A 17,033-nucleotide genomic window follows, 5' to 3' on the forward strand; every position below is an offset into this window, starting at 1 on the left:
ACTTTCCAAAACAAATTGATATGTGTCTTGATATTTGATTATTTCAATGTAAAATTAAGAATAAGCAGGGATGAAAAAAATGTTGATGGAAAATATGATTCAGCCACAAAGACTGAGAAAGGCCAAAGGTTAATATACGAGGTTCACACTTATACATCATTAATACTTCCTTGGAGGAAATAATCTTAGGGCAGTGGCCATGCTGAATACAGAATCACAGCGCATGCGCGCACGCACACACACACAAATGAAGTAGATTATATTTTAACAGACAGGAAATAATCCTTTACTGATCTGGGAATTATTCCTGAGTCAACAGTCCCCCTGTAGTCAGAACACTGACTTTAAAAAAAGGATCAAAATTAATACAAGGCTAGGAGAATTAAAATGAGAAAAAGACATATTGGTCATTAAATTAGATTAAAGCAGATGGAAGAAAGGACATAGAAAAGGATTATAAAAATTTCATGCCAAATATTGATGTGAAACAGTTGCCACAGCAATGTGATATAGAGGAGAGAGGGCAAGCCTCGGAGTAAGGAAGAATACTAGCTGCGTCACCAGAGGCAAGTCACTTAACCCTTTGATACCCAACTCTTACAGAGGTAACTAACTACCAATTGGCTTAAAGTATGTATTATCTGCACTAAAGCAGAGGGTTCACACTCTAATGGTTCCTGACACTGATAAAGGCACAGATACGGACAAAAAAATTTTTAGCTGCCATAAAGATAAAAACCAAAAGAACCTATGATTCATTTCAATCAACAAACACTTGGCCTACTTTCCAAAAGGAGAGATATTCCAATTAAAGGCGACATTTGGAAGTTGGATTTTCAACTTTTGATTTGGAATTTCAACTTAGTTCCAAAATCTCAAAGTAGCAAGAAGCAGTGTAGGGGAAAATGTTTCATAGAAAGCTTAGCTAGAGAACTAATTAGGATGAAACTACATAACAAATATATCAAAAATCGTAACAATCTGCAAGGATTGCTTTTTATTCATTTTTTTTAAAGAAACAAATTCTTTTTATTATTAAAGGCAGCACAACTACTACATTTTGATGATCATATGTTGGTTCTGGATGTGTTCACAGAGGAACTGCAAATAGTACTAAAGAAAACACAGATGAGAAAAGTGGCAGCGCCAGACCAAGTATATGCAAAATGAATCCATGCAAGAGACACAATTTAGTTATGTAAGAGAAAGAAAGACACTCAAGACATGGAAATAATAACAAAAAGGGTTATAAAGAAAGCATCAAAGATTACCTAATCATATATCTGCTTTCTCTTCTATATAAAGTATTTATGAAGTAATCTGCACTTTTACTAAGGGTATCCTCGAAGACAGCGTTAGAAGCAAAGAATAATGCTTTGTCAAGAGATACCTTTTCCATTTCATGCTTCTTTACTATCATGTAATTGACTGAAAAAAAATGCAGAGAGAATACAATATAACCCACTGAGCTTTTGTTTTGTTGACAATAATGAAGCATTTATTGAGCAAAACACCAATTAAAGCCTCTTTTTAGGCCTGGGCAGGAAGCCAGGCCTCCACCGCCATCCAGAGCACTTGCTCTTTCCCTCCTTTCTCTCAGTGGCCAAGGTCCTGGCCTGCAGGTAACCCTGTCTTCCAGGCCAGTAGCTGCCAAACGCCTGTTATAAAACTGCAGAGTCCGGTGAAGAAGGTCCTTCCCTTGGACCTTTCTGTTGGCTTCCCAGGCCCTTCCTGGGAACCAGCATTAGTACTGTACAGTCCAACTACACTCTGGATGCGAGCAGTGGGGCTGAGATTCCCAGTTTTTTAAGATAATATTGTTTGGATGGCAGCCCCCCAAAATAGACATACAATTGAAATTAATCCATGTAGTAGAAGACACCCCCATAAGCTAATTAAAATAAGGCACAGTATAGATGTATGCCTTGAATGTGGCTTTCTGAAACAAAAACATGTCCTCCGTGGTTATTGCTACAAGAAAGTTCGCAACCAGACTGTGCAAATCAGAAGGCAGAGAGTTGAGACTGTGGTATCATACCAAAGAGAAGCTCCCTCCAAATAAGATCAAGGTAAGAGAATCATTGAGCAAGACAAGCAACCATCCAGTTGGTCAGGGATTGATGCCACAGGTGTATTCAAAGAGGATCACCACGGATTAAACATGACTCTGGGAACTTGGCCTGTTTTGTTTCTTTCACCTTCTTACTATGTGGAGTTCTAAGGAAATGCTCTCAAGAGGCAGCACGGCATACTGGGTAGGGCATTGGGCTGGACATCAAGAAAACCTGGGTTCGAACCCCACCTTAGGTGACCCAAGCAAGTCACTCAACTTCTTTGTACCTTGGTTTCTTCATCTATAAAATTAAGGGACTGGGCTCAAAAACTTCTAAGGCTCTTTCCAGATCCAAATCTGTGACTCTGTTAGCACACCTTGCCACTGGAACCTGCTTCTGATGCTAAAAAGAATGTGCTCTGAGACTGATGACCTGACCTAAAATCAGGAAATGATAACATTTGCAAGTGTCCTACATCTTTGGGGGGAAATGTTTATTTTGCTGACTATAACTTATATGATTTTAAAATTAATGTGAAATGGCAATATTTTAATTCTGTTAAGAATCCTCTTTTGGAACTTCAATTACTTTTATACAACAAAGCAGGTATTTTCGTCACTCCCCGCTCCAGCCTCTTTTATAAGAAACTATCTCCCATGCATTCTGTCAACATTGTACAAGAAGGATTCTTTGACAGAAACAACAGCTGTGCCTTTGATAAAAATAAATAAATAAAAGCCCTCTTTGATCATTAATATCAAGCACAACATAAAATTGGAAGCCATATTTGCTGATGTTTTAGAGGAGATCTAGTTCAGAGGCCAAGTCAAAAATGAATTCCTAAGTACAGGCAAGGTCATCCAGTATTGTTGTTTGTGACTGGCACCTTGCTAATTAATTGCATCAAGTCCCAGAATATCAGAGAGCCTCATTAATGAGATCTATAATCACTCAAAAGAGTTTGACCTAAGCATTCTAAATACTCTAAGCTCAAAAGGCCTCATACCCTTATATCACAGACATAGTAAACACCAAATAAGGGGAAAAAAGACACAGAAACATTATATTTTTAAAAAAAGGAAACTTGTTATGGATGCAAGAATTTTCCCTGCACTAGCTATCTACATACAATCAGCACTGACTTGTCAAAGTAAAGACTACAGTTTTGTAAAACTGAAAAAGAAAAATCAATAAAGAATATGGTGTGCAATTGAGATTCAACTTTGTACTACATATACAAAGAACCAGCCATAAAAAAATTAAAATGGAAATCTGCAATGACATTAAGACCAAGAATGTTTTTATTTAGATTTTAGCTGATATATTTATATTGTCACAAGAAAACCAAACAAGCCCAGAAAGTACCTTCATTAGCCAACATTTGACTTATTGCCAAGTACAGAAATGATAACCAAAGTTGACATTGGTTTAGAATACAAACTTATTTGTAAAATCTCACAAAAAGAGGATGATTAAGATCAATTTCATCTTATCAACCAATAAGTAATTATTAAGTGCCAGTTACCATGCTAAGTACTGGTAAAAACAATCCATTCACAAAGGAATCTATTCACATAGGAAAACAAAGAAGAAAGTATATCTACTGTCCAGACACTGATATGTGGTTAAGTTGGCTAACCTATAAAGCTCATCCATTAAGTGATTATTTCTTTGATAGACACAGGCTCTCAAACTTGTCTATTAGGCTGTTATAGCTTTCATTTACACAGTCAATGAACTAGGCTTAGATCTGAATAGGAGAAGAGAGTGAGCTATATTGCCTACAGGAAAATATAAAATTATTTTAATGATCCCCAAGCTTTTTTCTGAAACAGAGTTTAAAATTTTTAATAACAATGTTCTGGCACTATTATATGGCTGAAAGGCCATAGTTCCTGAAGAACTTAAGTTAAAGATCACCCAAATGGAAGTAGAAAAGTCTTTGATGTACAAGAGCAGGCTGCAATGTTACAAACAAGGAGATACCATGCCCCCAAAAGAGTAAAGGATCTCAGAATGACAGAGGTAGATATCTACCTCTATCTATCTCTCTATTTGAGATACGTCTATATCTAATAGGAGGGAACAACCATCCCTGTGGGTGGATGGACTAGAATAAAGATAAAAGTTAAGAGAGTTGAGGTTGATGCACTTAGATATTAGAGTATTTGAGGAGAATTTCACATGTGGAACCTAGCTACAAGGAAAGCAGTTTCTTGCATACAGTAAGCACTTAATAAAGGTTTGTTGGATTAAAACCAATAATTGATATTTGTAATCTTGAAAGAAGACGACTTGGTGAAGGAGAAGGATAACTAATACATGGTCTGTTTGGTTCATCATCATCTCAAGAGAAATTAAGGAAAGCCCCCAGGACACTGGGTGAACCTGTGAGGCTGGATTTATGTCAAGATACAGACTAGAGTTATATTAGGTGGTCAGGCAAGGAAAGGTTATTTTCTGCACTATTGAAAGGAATATAAATTTTAGGCTGATCTCATCACAGATCTACTCTGTAGCTGTAGTATTAGCAAAACACTTGTTCTTTTCATTGTTAAAACATTTAATAAATGACTGGCTAATATAAAATATACACCACAAATTGAACTTATTTTCATTTCTGTGTCAGAGATATAAAAAGTGGGCTAATTCTAGATGATGGTTTTTTTTTTATTTCCCTTCTCTTTCTTTTTAAAGATTAGAACTCAGGTACTTTAAAAATGGTGAAAAATGAAAATTTCTCACTTTCATTTCCCAGGTAACTCTACAGAGAAATGTTTTCTTCTCCAATGAAGTAACTAAAAGGAAACAGCTATGATTTTTCCACAGGAGCAAATATTTTACTGTTTAAATGTGGTAAGGAAAGGGCAGGGAATAAATACAGGAGAACAGCGAGATTATGTTCCCTTATTTATACACCACTCATTTCAGCAGTAAAACCAGGTGCCTGGAAAAACACACCATACAAGCTGCACCGGCCTGTATTTTCAGAATTACCTCATTTATCCCCTTTACATACTCCATAATCCAGCCAAAATGGTTCACTGCTGTTTCTTAAGCACTTCATTCCATTTCCTACCTCTTTCCCTTGGACAGGTCATCTGGGATCTCTGGATTTCTCTCTCACCTCACCTCTGGCTCTGGGAATTTCTTATCTCTAGCAAAACTGAACACACCCATTTCTTCCCATTGGAGACTTTTCTTGATTCCCCTCAGTTGTAACTGTTCTGTCATCCCATCCCTGGAATTAATTTATTTCTATTCACATTTACTTATTTGGTTGTTATTTTTGCTTAGTAGGCTATAAGTTCTTTGAGGTAAAAGGTTTTCTTTTTTCTCCTTCATTTCACCAATGCCGAGCACTGTGCCTTGTACATAATAGGCATATCAACAGGGAATCCTTACCTCACTAGATCTTTTCCAAATACCCTTCACTAACAAGGCAGAGTAATTCTGCTCTTTGTAATTATAACTGAGGGCTTCTTTAGCCACTGTATTTCCCCCTTGGTCATCAAGGGGATGACCCCATGCTGTGTACTTCCTTTCTGTTTCCAATTAATTTGGTTACAACATCAGACATATTGAAAATGATTTTTCCCTGAGGATATATGTGGTAATTTTACTCATCAGCCTATCAAAACGCAATGTAATTTTGTTGTGGTGTACAGTCACTAAATATCTATCTATTAAAGATAATATACCTCATAATTAAACATTGAAGCAGACATTGTGTAGCATAATGATTGACTACGCACTTATTAATTCAATAATATCTGCATGTTTGCATACTTATGAAATGTATACATCGTTACATACAAACTATTCTATGTAATAAAATACAAGATATGAAATATGTCATATTTCCATTGTCTAAGAAAAATGATGGTTTAAGGGTTGTTCTTTGTTTTCCTTTTTTTTTTAACATATCAAGCAGCATGGTATAGTTGATAGAGGCTCAGCCTCACAATTAGGGTAGCCTGTCTGAGTTCAGTATGTGACTCATATTTGGCTATGGAACTGTGGGCAAGTCACTTAACTTCTCATTGTCACAACTCTAAGATGATAAGTTGCGAAGCACTTCCTTTGGGGAATGAATTTCCTCTCCATGAGCTCTCTTCAGCAGGGAAGTCATCCAAGCATGAGATCATGATGACTTGACTCTCTCTTTCTCTGTATGTATGTATGGGTGTATCTTTCATAGTAAGAATTCCTGTCTCTTCTCTATTCCTCCTCTAGTCTCACCATCTGGTAATTTTACACCTCTTCTCAAAATACTTCAACAGTCCCTTATTGCTTCCTTAGTAAAGTTAATTTTATTTTGCTGTGTATTCAAGGCCCCTCCATACATAAGTACCTCCCTACTTTGTCAGATTTATTTCATACCATTTCATGTATTTCATGCTCCGACCAAACTGAGTCCAGAGACCCCCACACTTTCCCATGTCCATGCCTTTGTTCGTACTATTCTCTCATGCTTGGAATAGTTCTGCAGATAAATTCCTGTTAATTCCTTACAGGCCAATTCATAGGTCACCTCTGGTAAGAAGCTTTTCCTGATTTCTCCAGTAATTAAAGAGGTCCTCAGACCCCAGCACATGATTTGTACCTCTCTTACTGGACATACTTATCATCTATTATTTTGTTTCGTCACTGTCATGGTATTTCATTGTGTAATGAAGGTGACTATAGTTTCTCTAAGGCTACTATGCTAGTGGATTCCTAATTGAAAAATCCTACCAAGATGGAAGGGATTCGAGCATAAGCCCAGTGATGGACCATATGTCTGTTATCTGAGGGCCAACTTAGCCACGTTTGGAGAAGTTAATGACCAGAATGCTGGCCATCAGTGATTTTAGGGAGGTATGGAATGAGTGGAGAGGAGCATAGCAATGCTGGAAAACATCTAGTAGCACTGGGGCTGGAGGGTGGGGGTAGGCACATCTTGATGTCCATCAGAAAAAGGAGTACCTATTCATATGAAAGCATGGATCACTGAATTACTGAAGAAAATTTTTTCTATCACAAGTATTCACAGGTTGTATCCCTCTATCAGACTGTAAGTGTCATAAGAAGACACATGCCTTATTTGAACTTTGAAACTCACCCAGAAGCCACCCTAGTGCTTTACAAACTGTCATTGAATAAATTTTTGGTGAAATTAAATTTGGAGTCATGAAATTACCAGAGAAAAATACTTTCATTTTACACTGGATCTCTGAGAATTGTAATAGTAATAAAAATGACAGCAATAGTAACAGCCATAATAACAATATGTTGGATTTATGGAGCCCCTTTTCTCAGAACAATTCATTTCATGAATATCACCACACTGATCCTTATAGCATCATTATGAAACAAATAGTGATACGTTTTCATGGCCAGTCAATTAATAGGTGGACAGCTGTAATACTGTACAGCTTAATGCTACACTACACTCAGTGGTGGGATTCAGCCAGTTCTCATCAGTTCAGGAGAACATGTACGTAATTTTAGGTTTAGTTCCACAAACTGGGTGTTAGAGGGGGTGGGAGGCAAGAGGGTGGGGTGGTGCCTTGGCTCACGGAGAACCAGTTGTTAATTCATTTGAATCCCACCACTGATACACTACATCTACTTCTAAACTATTAGATAGATACAAAATCTGCAATGCATAGCAAAGCTAGGCCTAATAAAGATCACTCAGCCTCTAGCCTAATGTATTATGTCTTAGAATGCATACACAGTACCCTTGTGTAGAAGAGTGAGAGATTACTAGTTTACAGAGTGACTCCTAAAAGGTAAATGCAAGGGTAGAGTCTTCACTTCAATGGGCTCCAGTTTCCATATCTTTTCATGACCACTGACCTATGTCAACAAATCCCAACTGGTCAGAAGAATCATGAACTACATTCCTCCAACAAACATTAATAAGCTCTATTCATTGCCCTCCCATATGTATGTCACATAGTTATTTTTTTAAAAGATGATTTGTTTGGATTCTACTAATCCCACATTTGTGGCAGTTTGATTAGGCAAGGCTTAATTTACCTTTGCATTATCTATAAAGAAAAGATTTGCTAAGCAAATCCATAGTGTAAACAAGATTGGCAAGAGGGGCATGTTTAGCCTGCTTAAGAGAACAAACATTTTAAGGACTTTGGTACATTACTGTCACATAAAGGGATGGGTCTCTTGCAGACTCTCTTCATGCACTCATTCAAAAAGTGTCATTTCCCTGATGTCATGGTCCTCTTCAAAAATGAAGGATAAACACAACCTGTGAGTAGACCCAGCTGCCTGAATGGGGACCCAGGAAGTTGGGTAACTCAGCCGGTTCTCTACCTCTCCCTCTCCTTCTCCTCCTCCTCCTCTCTAAAGGAAGGCAAATTTTAATGGCTAGAAGCTTCCTACTTAACTTGGGATTTACTGGCTAGGTTTGTTTGTTTCTTTCTTTCTTTCTTTCTCTGTCTTTCTTTCTCTCTTTTCTTTTTTCTCTCCTTCACACAGACACAAAGAAAATTAAGTAAAAATATACAGAAGACACATTGTAATTTCCTGCAGTGAGGTAGCTTTCAACTAGATAGGTTCCTTTATTCTAGAAAGTAGCCCTTGAACTGAGTTTGGGAAGAAACTATTTACAAGGTGAGAAGGCACCTAAGAAGCCAGTGAATTTCAGGCAAGAGGAATAGCCCACACAAAAGCAAAGGGGCTGGAGATAGAATGGTCGCTCTCTGCCTGGCAGCCAGAGACGTTCACTTATCTGTAGTTGGTCTGTGTATGGGTTACTGTATCTGCTGAAACAAGACAGCCTAGGCAGGGGCATATTGGTAAATGATGGACAACTGGATCACCCAAAAAATTAAATAAAAAAGTACAAAGGACATGCTTTTAATTAACATTTTCTCCTTTACTTTCTCAATTCAATCAACAAAACTATAAATCAAGCCCCGATTTGTAGCACTTGCCAATTTCCGAGTTGTAAACGCTCACACTAAAAGTTTAACAATCCAAGGAAGGCATTAAGAGCTGACTGGCTCCAGCAATATCCCTGAGTCTAGGACATAACACCCTCGAAAGGAATATAAGAGAAATAGTTACAAGTCTAGCTCTTCTATTAGCAAATTTGGCTGAAACATAGAATGTGTGAGGCAAAGTAAGGTGAAATAAGTCTGGAAAGCTTGTCTAAAGCCAGATTGTAAAAGGCTTTAAACACCAAATAGAGGAGTTTGGTTTTTATCCTATAAAAAAGAGGAAGCCACAGTTGTTTTCTGAACAAAGTAGTGACGTATTTTAGGAATATTGATTATTGATTTGGTAGCCGCATGGAGAGTTAAGGTGGAGGAAAAACACGGTTTGTATTGCAACAGCACAGGCAAGAGGTAATGAAAGCAATAACTGGAATAGTGGCTATGGGAATGGCGGAAAGCTGGTGGATATTAGACATATTGTCAAGGTAATTGAATTAATCAGGCTTGGCAACTAATTGGACAGGAAGAATGAGAGAAGAGGAAACAATGAATCCATTAACAAACATTTCTTAAATGCCTACGTGTGTTAGGTACTGAGAACACAAAGACAAAAAATGAAACATGTCCTGCCCTCAACCAGTTTACATTTTATAGGGGTAGGAAAGAGGACACAATACATACATATAAGGTCTATACAAAGCAAATAAAAAGGTAGAGAGAAAGGATCCTAGCATCTGGGGAGATAAGGAAAGGTTTCAGGTAGAAGACAGAGTTTGAGCTGAGTTTCAATGGAAACAAGGCCATGTTAATGCTAATAAAGGGATCACCAGGCGTTAACACCTGTTAACACATTAACACCCTACCAGGGGTGGGGAACCAGGGGGCCTTGAAGCCACATGTGGCCCTCTAGGTCCTCAACTGCCACCCTTTGACAGACTCCAAACTTCAAAGAACAAATCATTTAATAAAAGAATTTCTTCTGTAAAACTTGGACTTAGTCAAAAAGCCACACCCAAGGACCTAGAAAGTCAAATGCGGCCTTGAGGCCACAGGTTCTGTACCCCTGAGTTTGTGGCCTAGGTCACGCCCTCATCATCTCTCTGTTTTGACTGAAAGGGATCTGGATTTTAGACAGACAAAAATTGGCCATACCTCAGAGATATTTAAATAGCTAAGACCCGGCTGGTGACTTTGCCCAGCCCTCCCTCACTTAAATCCAATTCACTTGCACGTCATGGCACCTCTACCCTGATGCCATGATCCTCTTCCAGAAAGAAGGACAGACAACAACCTCTGTGAGTAGTAGTAGGAGCTGCCCAACTGGGGATCCAACTATAACTAGTCAGTTGGGCAACATAGCTCCTTCCTTCCTTCCTTCCTTCTCTCTCTCTCTCTCTCTCTGTCTCTCCTTTTTCTTAAGGACCATTCTCTTTCCCCTTCCCTTCTTCCTCCCTCCTCTCCCCTCCTCTCCCCTTTCTTTCCCTTCCCTTCCCTCTGTCCACCTAGGGTATCATATCCTTACCTTCAGGTGCTCTGTCCAAAGGAATGTAAATTTTGATCACTGAAACCCTGTCAAGATATCTTAGGGTTTACCAGCTAGATCTTTTTCTTAAGGACTAAGCCTTAAAACCAAATCACTCTGGCTCTCATTGATTGGCCAACAATATGTCCTAGGCCAAACCCCACTAGGTCATTGTTTGGGCTCTGACTGCTAGTGAATGTAAATAGCAATTGTTTCTGTTTTGGCCAGAAACTCTGAGGGTCTTCCCTTCCTGGATTGATTTTTTTTTTGACTGGGTAACAGAGGCCATTCTCTTCCTTAGTTCTTCCCTAGCCTTAATCACTCAAACTGAGACCTGTTAAAGACCTTAGCTGAAAAAGGCCAAGGTCTCCCACTGCATCCAGTGCCATCTCCAGTCCTCCTGATCTATGTATCTTGCCATTGGGCCCAGATGACTCTGGCGGAGAAATTGAAACTGGGTGACTTTGCATAGTCCTCCCTCATTTAACCTCTTCTACTGTGCCCCCTCCTCTGCATCTCCTTTCCTATTATCCATAAATATTTCTCTATTCAAAATAATAAGCAAAGTAAACAGTTTTCCTGAAAAATGGTGTTAGGGTAACAAATCCTTAAAGGGTAGAGTAAATTTAGCATTAAATGAAAATATTAACCACAAATATAATCTTTTAAAGGCAGCAGAATACATGCCACAGTTGGAAATAAATCAAGAATTCTATCATCTCTAGAATGTGCTCTTAGAGCACTAACTTCTCTTTTTTTCTCTACTTTAAGACACTCCATTTTTACCTCTTTTAAATATGACCTAGTCTAAACATTTCTCTCCACCTACTTTTTAATCTCCCTCCAGATGTCGAAAGCAATTCAAGCTGCTGATGTTTTCCCCCCAAATCCTGCCTCTCTCTGACTAAATGGCTGCCCTTCATCCAGTTTTCTCTTCCCCTGACAACCATCCCCAAGCCATGCATGCACTTTACATAATTTCTATTTTAATTTTACAATTCTATTTTCACTGAAGCTCAGTAATCATTATTTTACTCCAAGGAATTTGGCATGAAAAATAAACTACATGAAATTAGGCTTGGCTAGTTAGTTTTACTAAATCAAATACACTAATAGTATTAAGCATCCCCATTCGGATTACAATGTCTTTTGTGTATATGATTTTTTTTTAAAATTGAACAGCTCACCTTAACTATGCCACGAATATGCATTTTTGCTATCATCTCGGCAGTGTAGAGAAACATCAACAGAGTATCCAGGGTAAAGGTGACGTACTGGAGAGGGGGATAGTGTTCAAATGTCTTTGGAGTATTCATACAAACTGAAATGACACTGATGATGGCACAGATACGCAGCAAAGAATGAACCCACTGAAAAAAAAGCAGTTAAATGATTTTTAATTTGACTTCATCATGCAATATACTTCATCATGCAATATCCAATGTTTGAAACTCATGCTAAATACAATTTTCTCCTTTTTTTGTTTTTTTTTTGTGGTTTTTCCCTTTTGTTTGGATTCTTCTTTCATAACATGACTAATATGGAAATATGTTTAATATGATTGCACATGTATAGCCTATATCGGATTGCTTGCCATCTTGGGGAGGGAGAAGGAAAAAAAAATTGGAACTCAAAATTTTATGAAAATGAATGTTGAAAACTATCTTTACATGTAATTGGAAAAATAAAACACTATCAACTGGAAAAAATAAAAATTTTTAAAAATTAAAAAAGAAAAACAACCTAAAAAAGTGAGATATTTGAAAACAGACAAATTCAAAATTTGCCAGATTATACACTGTCTCATTATTATGTAGGGGAAATCCAGTTAACTTAAAATCTATATGTAAGAAATGGTAGAAACAGTTTTGTTTCCACAGAGTTGAAAGTATCTCCCCCCACCTCCCACTTTAGCAGAATGTAAGTTAGGTGACTGGTTCTAATCAGAGCTGTAATCTAGGTGGCTTGTTAGGTTAGAGGCTTGTACCCATGCTTAACAAGACATTTGAGGAGGGCATGACATAGGCATTCAGGGGGTTACATCTGGCCAATGAAGAGCCTGGCGGGAGATTCGAACTGGGAGTCAATAAAAGGACTGGAGTCTGTCTGAGTCCTTGTACTCCCTTGTACTCTGTTCAGGGGAGTTTATTCAGAACATTATTCAGTTTATTCAGAACAAATAAATGTGAAATATAATTAAAACCTTCCTGGCTTCCCAATGAGTGTTGTTTATTCCCAGACAACATAAGTATAATTATAACACTATATATAGATTTTCTTTTGCCTTTTTAGCATTTTTCACATTAATGATACATGACACCTTGCAAGGGTAATCTGTTGATAGAACAGATAGAGTGCCGGATTTGGAGATAAGAAGATCTGAATTCAAATACTGCAGCAGACATTTACTATTTGTGTGACCCTGAAGAAGCTATTTACCATCTCTTCCTCTCTGTTCCCTCACCTGTAAAATTGGTCTAATATGAGTTCCTACCTCACAGGGTTGTTGCAAGGATCAATTAACATAACATATGTAAAGTACTTTGTAAAAAATACTTTATGAATGCTAACTACTGTTATTGTTACTCTTTTCCATATAATTTTATTAGTATATCAAGCACTCTTCTTTAAAGTACAGTGTTTTTCCAATATATTTTATTTATTTTATTAAATATTTTCCAATTACATGAAAAAATTTCTATCTCCAAATTCTCTCCTTTCCTCTCCTTGAGAAAGCTGGCAATTTGATATCGATTATACGTGTGAAGTGATGTAAAACATTTTCATATTAGCCATGTTTCAAAAGAAAACACAGACAAAAAACCTTGAAAAATAAAGGAAGTAGAAAAAATATGCTTCTATCTGCATTTAGTTCTCTCTCTGGAAGGAGATAGCATTGTTTTTTATGGGTCCTTTGGAATTGTCTTGGATTACTGTCTTGATCAGAGTAGCTAAGTCTTTCACAGTTGATCACTGATACAATATTGCTGTTACTGTGTATAAATGTTCTCCAGGTTCTGTTCATTTCATTTTGCATGAGTTCATATAGGTTTTCCCAGGTTTTTCAGAAAGCATCTCCTTGTCATTTCTTATAGCACAACAGTATTCTATCACACTCATATACCACAATTTGTTCAACCATTCCCCAATTGATGGGCATTCCCTCAATTTCTAATCCTTTGCCACCACAAAAAGAGCCACTATAAATATTTTTGTACATATAGGACCTTTTCCCTCTTTTTTATTTCTTTGGAATATAGACCTAGTAGCAATATTGCTGGGTCAAAGGGTATACACAGTTTTATACCCCTTTGGGTATAGTTCTAAATTGATCTCCAGAATGATTGGACTATTTAACAACTCTGCCAATAGAGCATTAGTGTCCCATTTTCTTCTGCATTCCCTCCAATATTCATCATTTTCCTTTTCTGTCATGTTACTCAATTTGATAGGTGTAAGGGGGTATCACAGAATTATTTTAATTGGCATTTTCTAATCAGTAGTGATTTAGAGGATTTTTTCATATGACTATTGGTAACTGATTTCTTCTTCTGAAAACTGCATATTCATATCCTTTAACAATTTATCATCTGGGGAATAGCTCTTATTTTTTTTACAAATTTGGCTCAGTTCCCTATATACTTGAGAAATGAGGCTTTTATCAGAGAAATCTGCTGCAAATTTTTTCCCAGTTTCCTGTCCCTCTAATTTTGGCTACATTCATTTTGTTTGTACAAAAGCTTTTTCATTTCATGGAATCAAAATTATCCATTCTAAAAAGTATAATGTGTTCTTAAGTTCAATCTTATCCCCAACTATCAAAAGAAATAGAATGGTCTTGATTCTCACCTTTGCACAAAGGAAATAAAATCTTTCTGAATTAGGGAAGAAACATCAGTCCTTTTCTCCAGTTTCTGTCCCTTCTGAGTCAAGGGAAGAATGAAACTTTTGGCTGCCTTTAAGAGACACATTATATTGCTCCACTGGAGCAGTATTGAGCTAAGGATTCCTTTCCTACATGTTTACAGGGAAAGCCACAATCACAGCTCCGAAGAGCTGAGGAGTCCAGCTCTATGCTCATGGCCTCTTAAAATATGCGTGCTGAGCTATGTTACTTTCATAACTGACTTTGAATTAAAAGATTCAAAGAGGTAGAACTTTAACTCAAAATAAAGAAAAAAAAAGAAATAGTAATTCTATATCAACATACACATGATACATAGATAGATATTAGTAACTGTGTGAGTTTACATCTCATGTTCATTCTCTTGAGACATTGAATGGCTTAATGTGAGAAACTTTTTAAAAAGCACCTAATAATAAATCTTACTTACATTCTAAACAAGTCTACTTTAAAGTATTAGTAAATGCATCATTTCAACAAAATGAAGAAAACATAGAACACAGTCATGGCTTTAAACATAATATCTACAAATTAGTTTCTTTTCATAAGCTGTTTTAATTTTGAATGTTACCCTCACTGACAAACCAGTTTCTTGGTCTGGCAATCTGCTGACACTGCAGTTGTGTAAAATAACACCTCAAGTAAAAACAAAAATGCTTGTCAGAACTTTGAGGAATCTCAGATACTAACAGACTGGTGAGTGGGCTACGATTTATAATGTTTTTCTGTTACAATATTTGCATGAAGAAAACAACAGTGCTTATGTCCATATAAGATAAGTTACCAATAATTTCGCCTTTTTGAAGGAGTCTAGAAATAGTTCAGCATAGAATAGTTTATAAACACAGTGTAATGTAGATTTAGAGCCAGAAAGTCTAGGTTTGAATCCTAGCTCACTCACTACCTATATAATATTTGGAACTTCTTACTGTGAAATACAAAAAATGGGTACCAAAGAAAGCTTTCTCTTACATGATAAGATAGGTCTTTCATCTTACTGTTTCAAAATAGTTTATAAACATAATTACTGATACCCAACTATATCATTAATCTTAAAAGTCAAATTGATTCTTAACTTTTCTCTGGTTCTGAGATACATGCATATGCCATCAAACATGGCAGATTACTCATATTACACACATATCTTATATTCACATTCTCATCAATTTGATCACGTTGGTTACTATATGCTTTGATGTTGCTATGGCCTATCTTATTTATTTTTATTCTGTTATGAATTCTACAGAGTGGAAAAGGACCTCTGAACCTAAAATAAAATATTTAATCATCTTTCACAGTTTGAGAAATGTGTGAATAAAAAAATATATAGTAACTCGATAAGGAGAATAAACTTTCCATGTGTGGAATGCTCGCCCTCATTTCCTCTGACTAATGACCTCCCTGGCTTCCTTTAGGTCCCAACTGAAATCCCACCTTCTACAGGAAGCCTTCCCAAACCCCTCTTTTAATTATTTCCTATTTATCCTTTCCATAGGTTGTTTTTTACATACTTGTTAGCATGTTGTCTCCCTCATTGGATTGTAAGCTTCTTGAGAGGAGGGCCTGTCTTTAATCTTTTTTTTTTTTAATTTCCCCAGCACTTAGCACAGTGCTTGGCATAGAGTAGGCACTTAATATATGTTTACTGAATGAATGACTTTATTGAGAGGGCGGTTCATTTTTGTCTGATGGTATCACTGCTACAGAAAGAATATTTTCAAAAATCTGAGCAATTCAGCTTTCTAATTCTTCCTAGGTAGAATATTCAGAATGCTTTTTTAAATTTCATGTGAATTGTTGTGAATTCCCAGAACTTGAGACATACAAGTATTCTCATTTAATTATAAATTCTCACTTCAAAGCCAAATGTAAATGGTCCTGGATTGCTAGCACCATATCTTTCTTCCATTAGCATGAAAATCAAACAACCTGCATTTTTTTAATTTAAAAAACAAATCAACTACAAAAAAAAAATACAACTTACTGGTTTGTTAATCCACAATATATCTGCATTATCAGACAAAGATTCATCAGGACCAAAGTCTGTAACTGGCTGGGCTTCCACCCTAGAACTCTGTTTCCTTTTAAGCATGCTGAAATTAACTTTGGTCAGCTAAAACATTAAAACACCCTGGAAAAGAAAAGAGAAAATGGCACTATTTAAATCAGTAAAAATTGCTTTTAGCTCATAAGACCAATGAGTTAATTGCAACCTAGCTGTCAAATATTGTCCCTGGCTATTGAAGAACAGTGAATATTAAGAAGTACCTCTAGATCAGAACCGAGTTTCTAAGCTTTCTGTGTATCACAGGCCCCTTTGGTATTCTAGTGAAGCCTATGAACCCATTCTCAGAAGAAAAAAAAAGTTTTTAAATTCATAAAAGACTTAGAATTACACAGGATATCAATTACATTGAAATACAGTTATCAAAGACATGTTTTAAAAAGTTCACAGAAGTAGATTTAATATGAATGTATATGTAAAGCCTATATCAAATTACACATTGTCTTGGGGTGAGGAGAGGGGAGAGATGGGGAGAAAATTTGGAACTCAAAATCTTATGGAAGTGAATGTTGAAAATTAAAAATAAATTTATTTAAAAAAA

At 36.6% G+C, this 17,033-nt stretch overlaps 1 protein-coding gene across 2 annotated transcripts in view; it reads right to left on the reverse strand.

Moving 5' to 3' along the window:
• NALCN (sodium leak channel, non-selective) overlaps window positions 1-16,519 on the reverse strand; it is a 502,757-nt gene extending 486,238 nt beyond the window's left edge. For both annotated transcript variants that reach the window (XM_036757854.1, XM_036757853.1), the window contains exons 1-2: window positions 16,412-16,519; window positions 11,711-11,893 (exon numbers count right to left, since the gene is read on the reverse strand). In XM_036757854.1, coding sequence (XP_036613749.1) covers window positions 11,711-11,893; window positions 16,412-16,519 — 291 coding nt within the window. The remainder of the gene's footprint in view (window positions 1-11,710; window positions 11,894-16,411) is intronic.
• Window positions 16,520-17,033: the final 514 nt, after the last annotated feature.

The sequence above is a fragment of the Trichosurus vulpecula genome, chromosome 4, assembly GCF_011100635.1.
Source record: "Trichosurus vulpecula isolate mTriVul1 chromosome 4, mTriVul1.pri, whole genome shotgun sequence".
NCBI lineage: Eukaryota > Metazoa > Chordata > Mammalia > Diprotodontia > Phalangeridae > Trichosurus > Trichosurus vulpecula.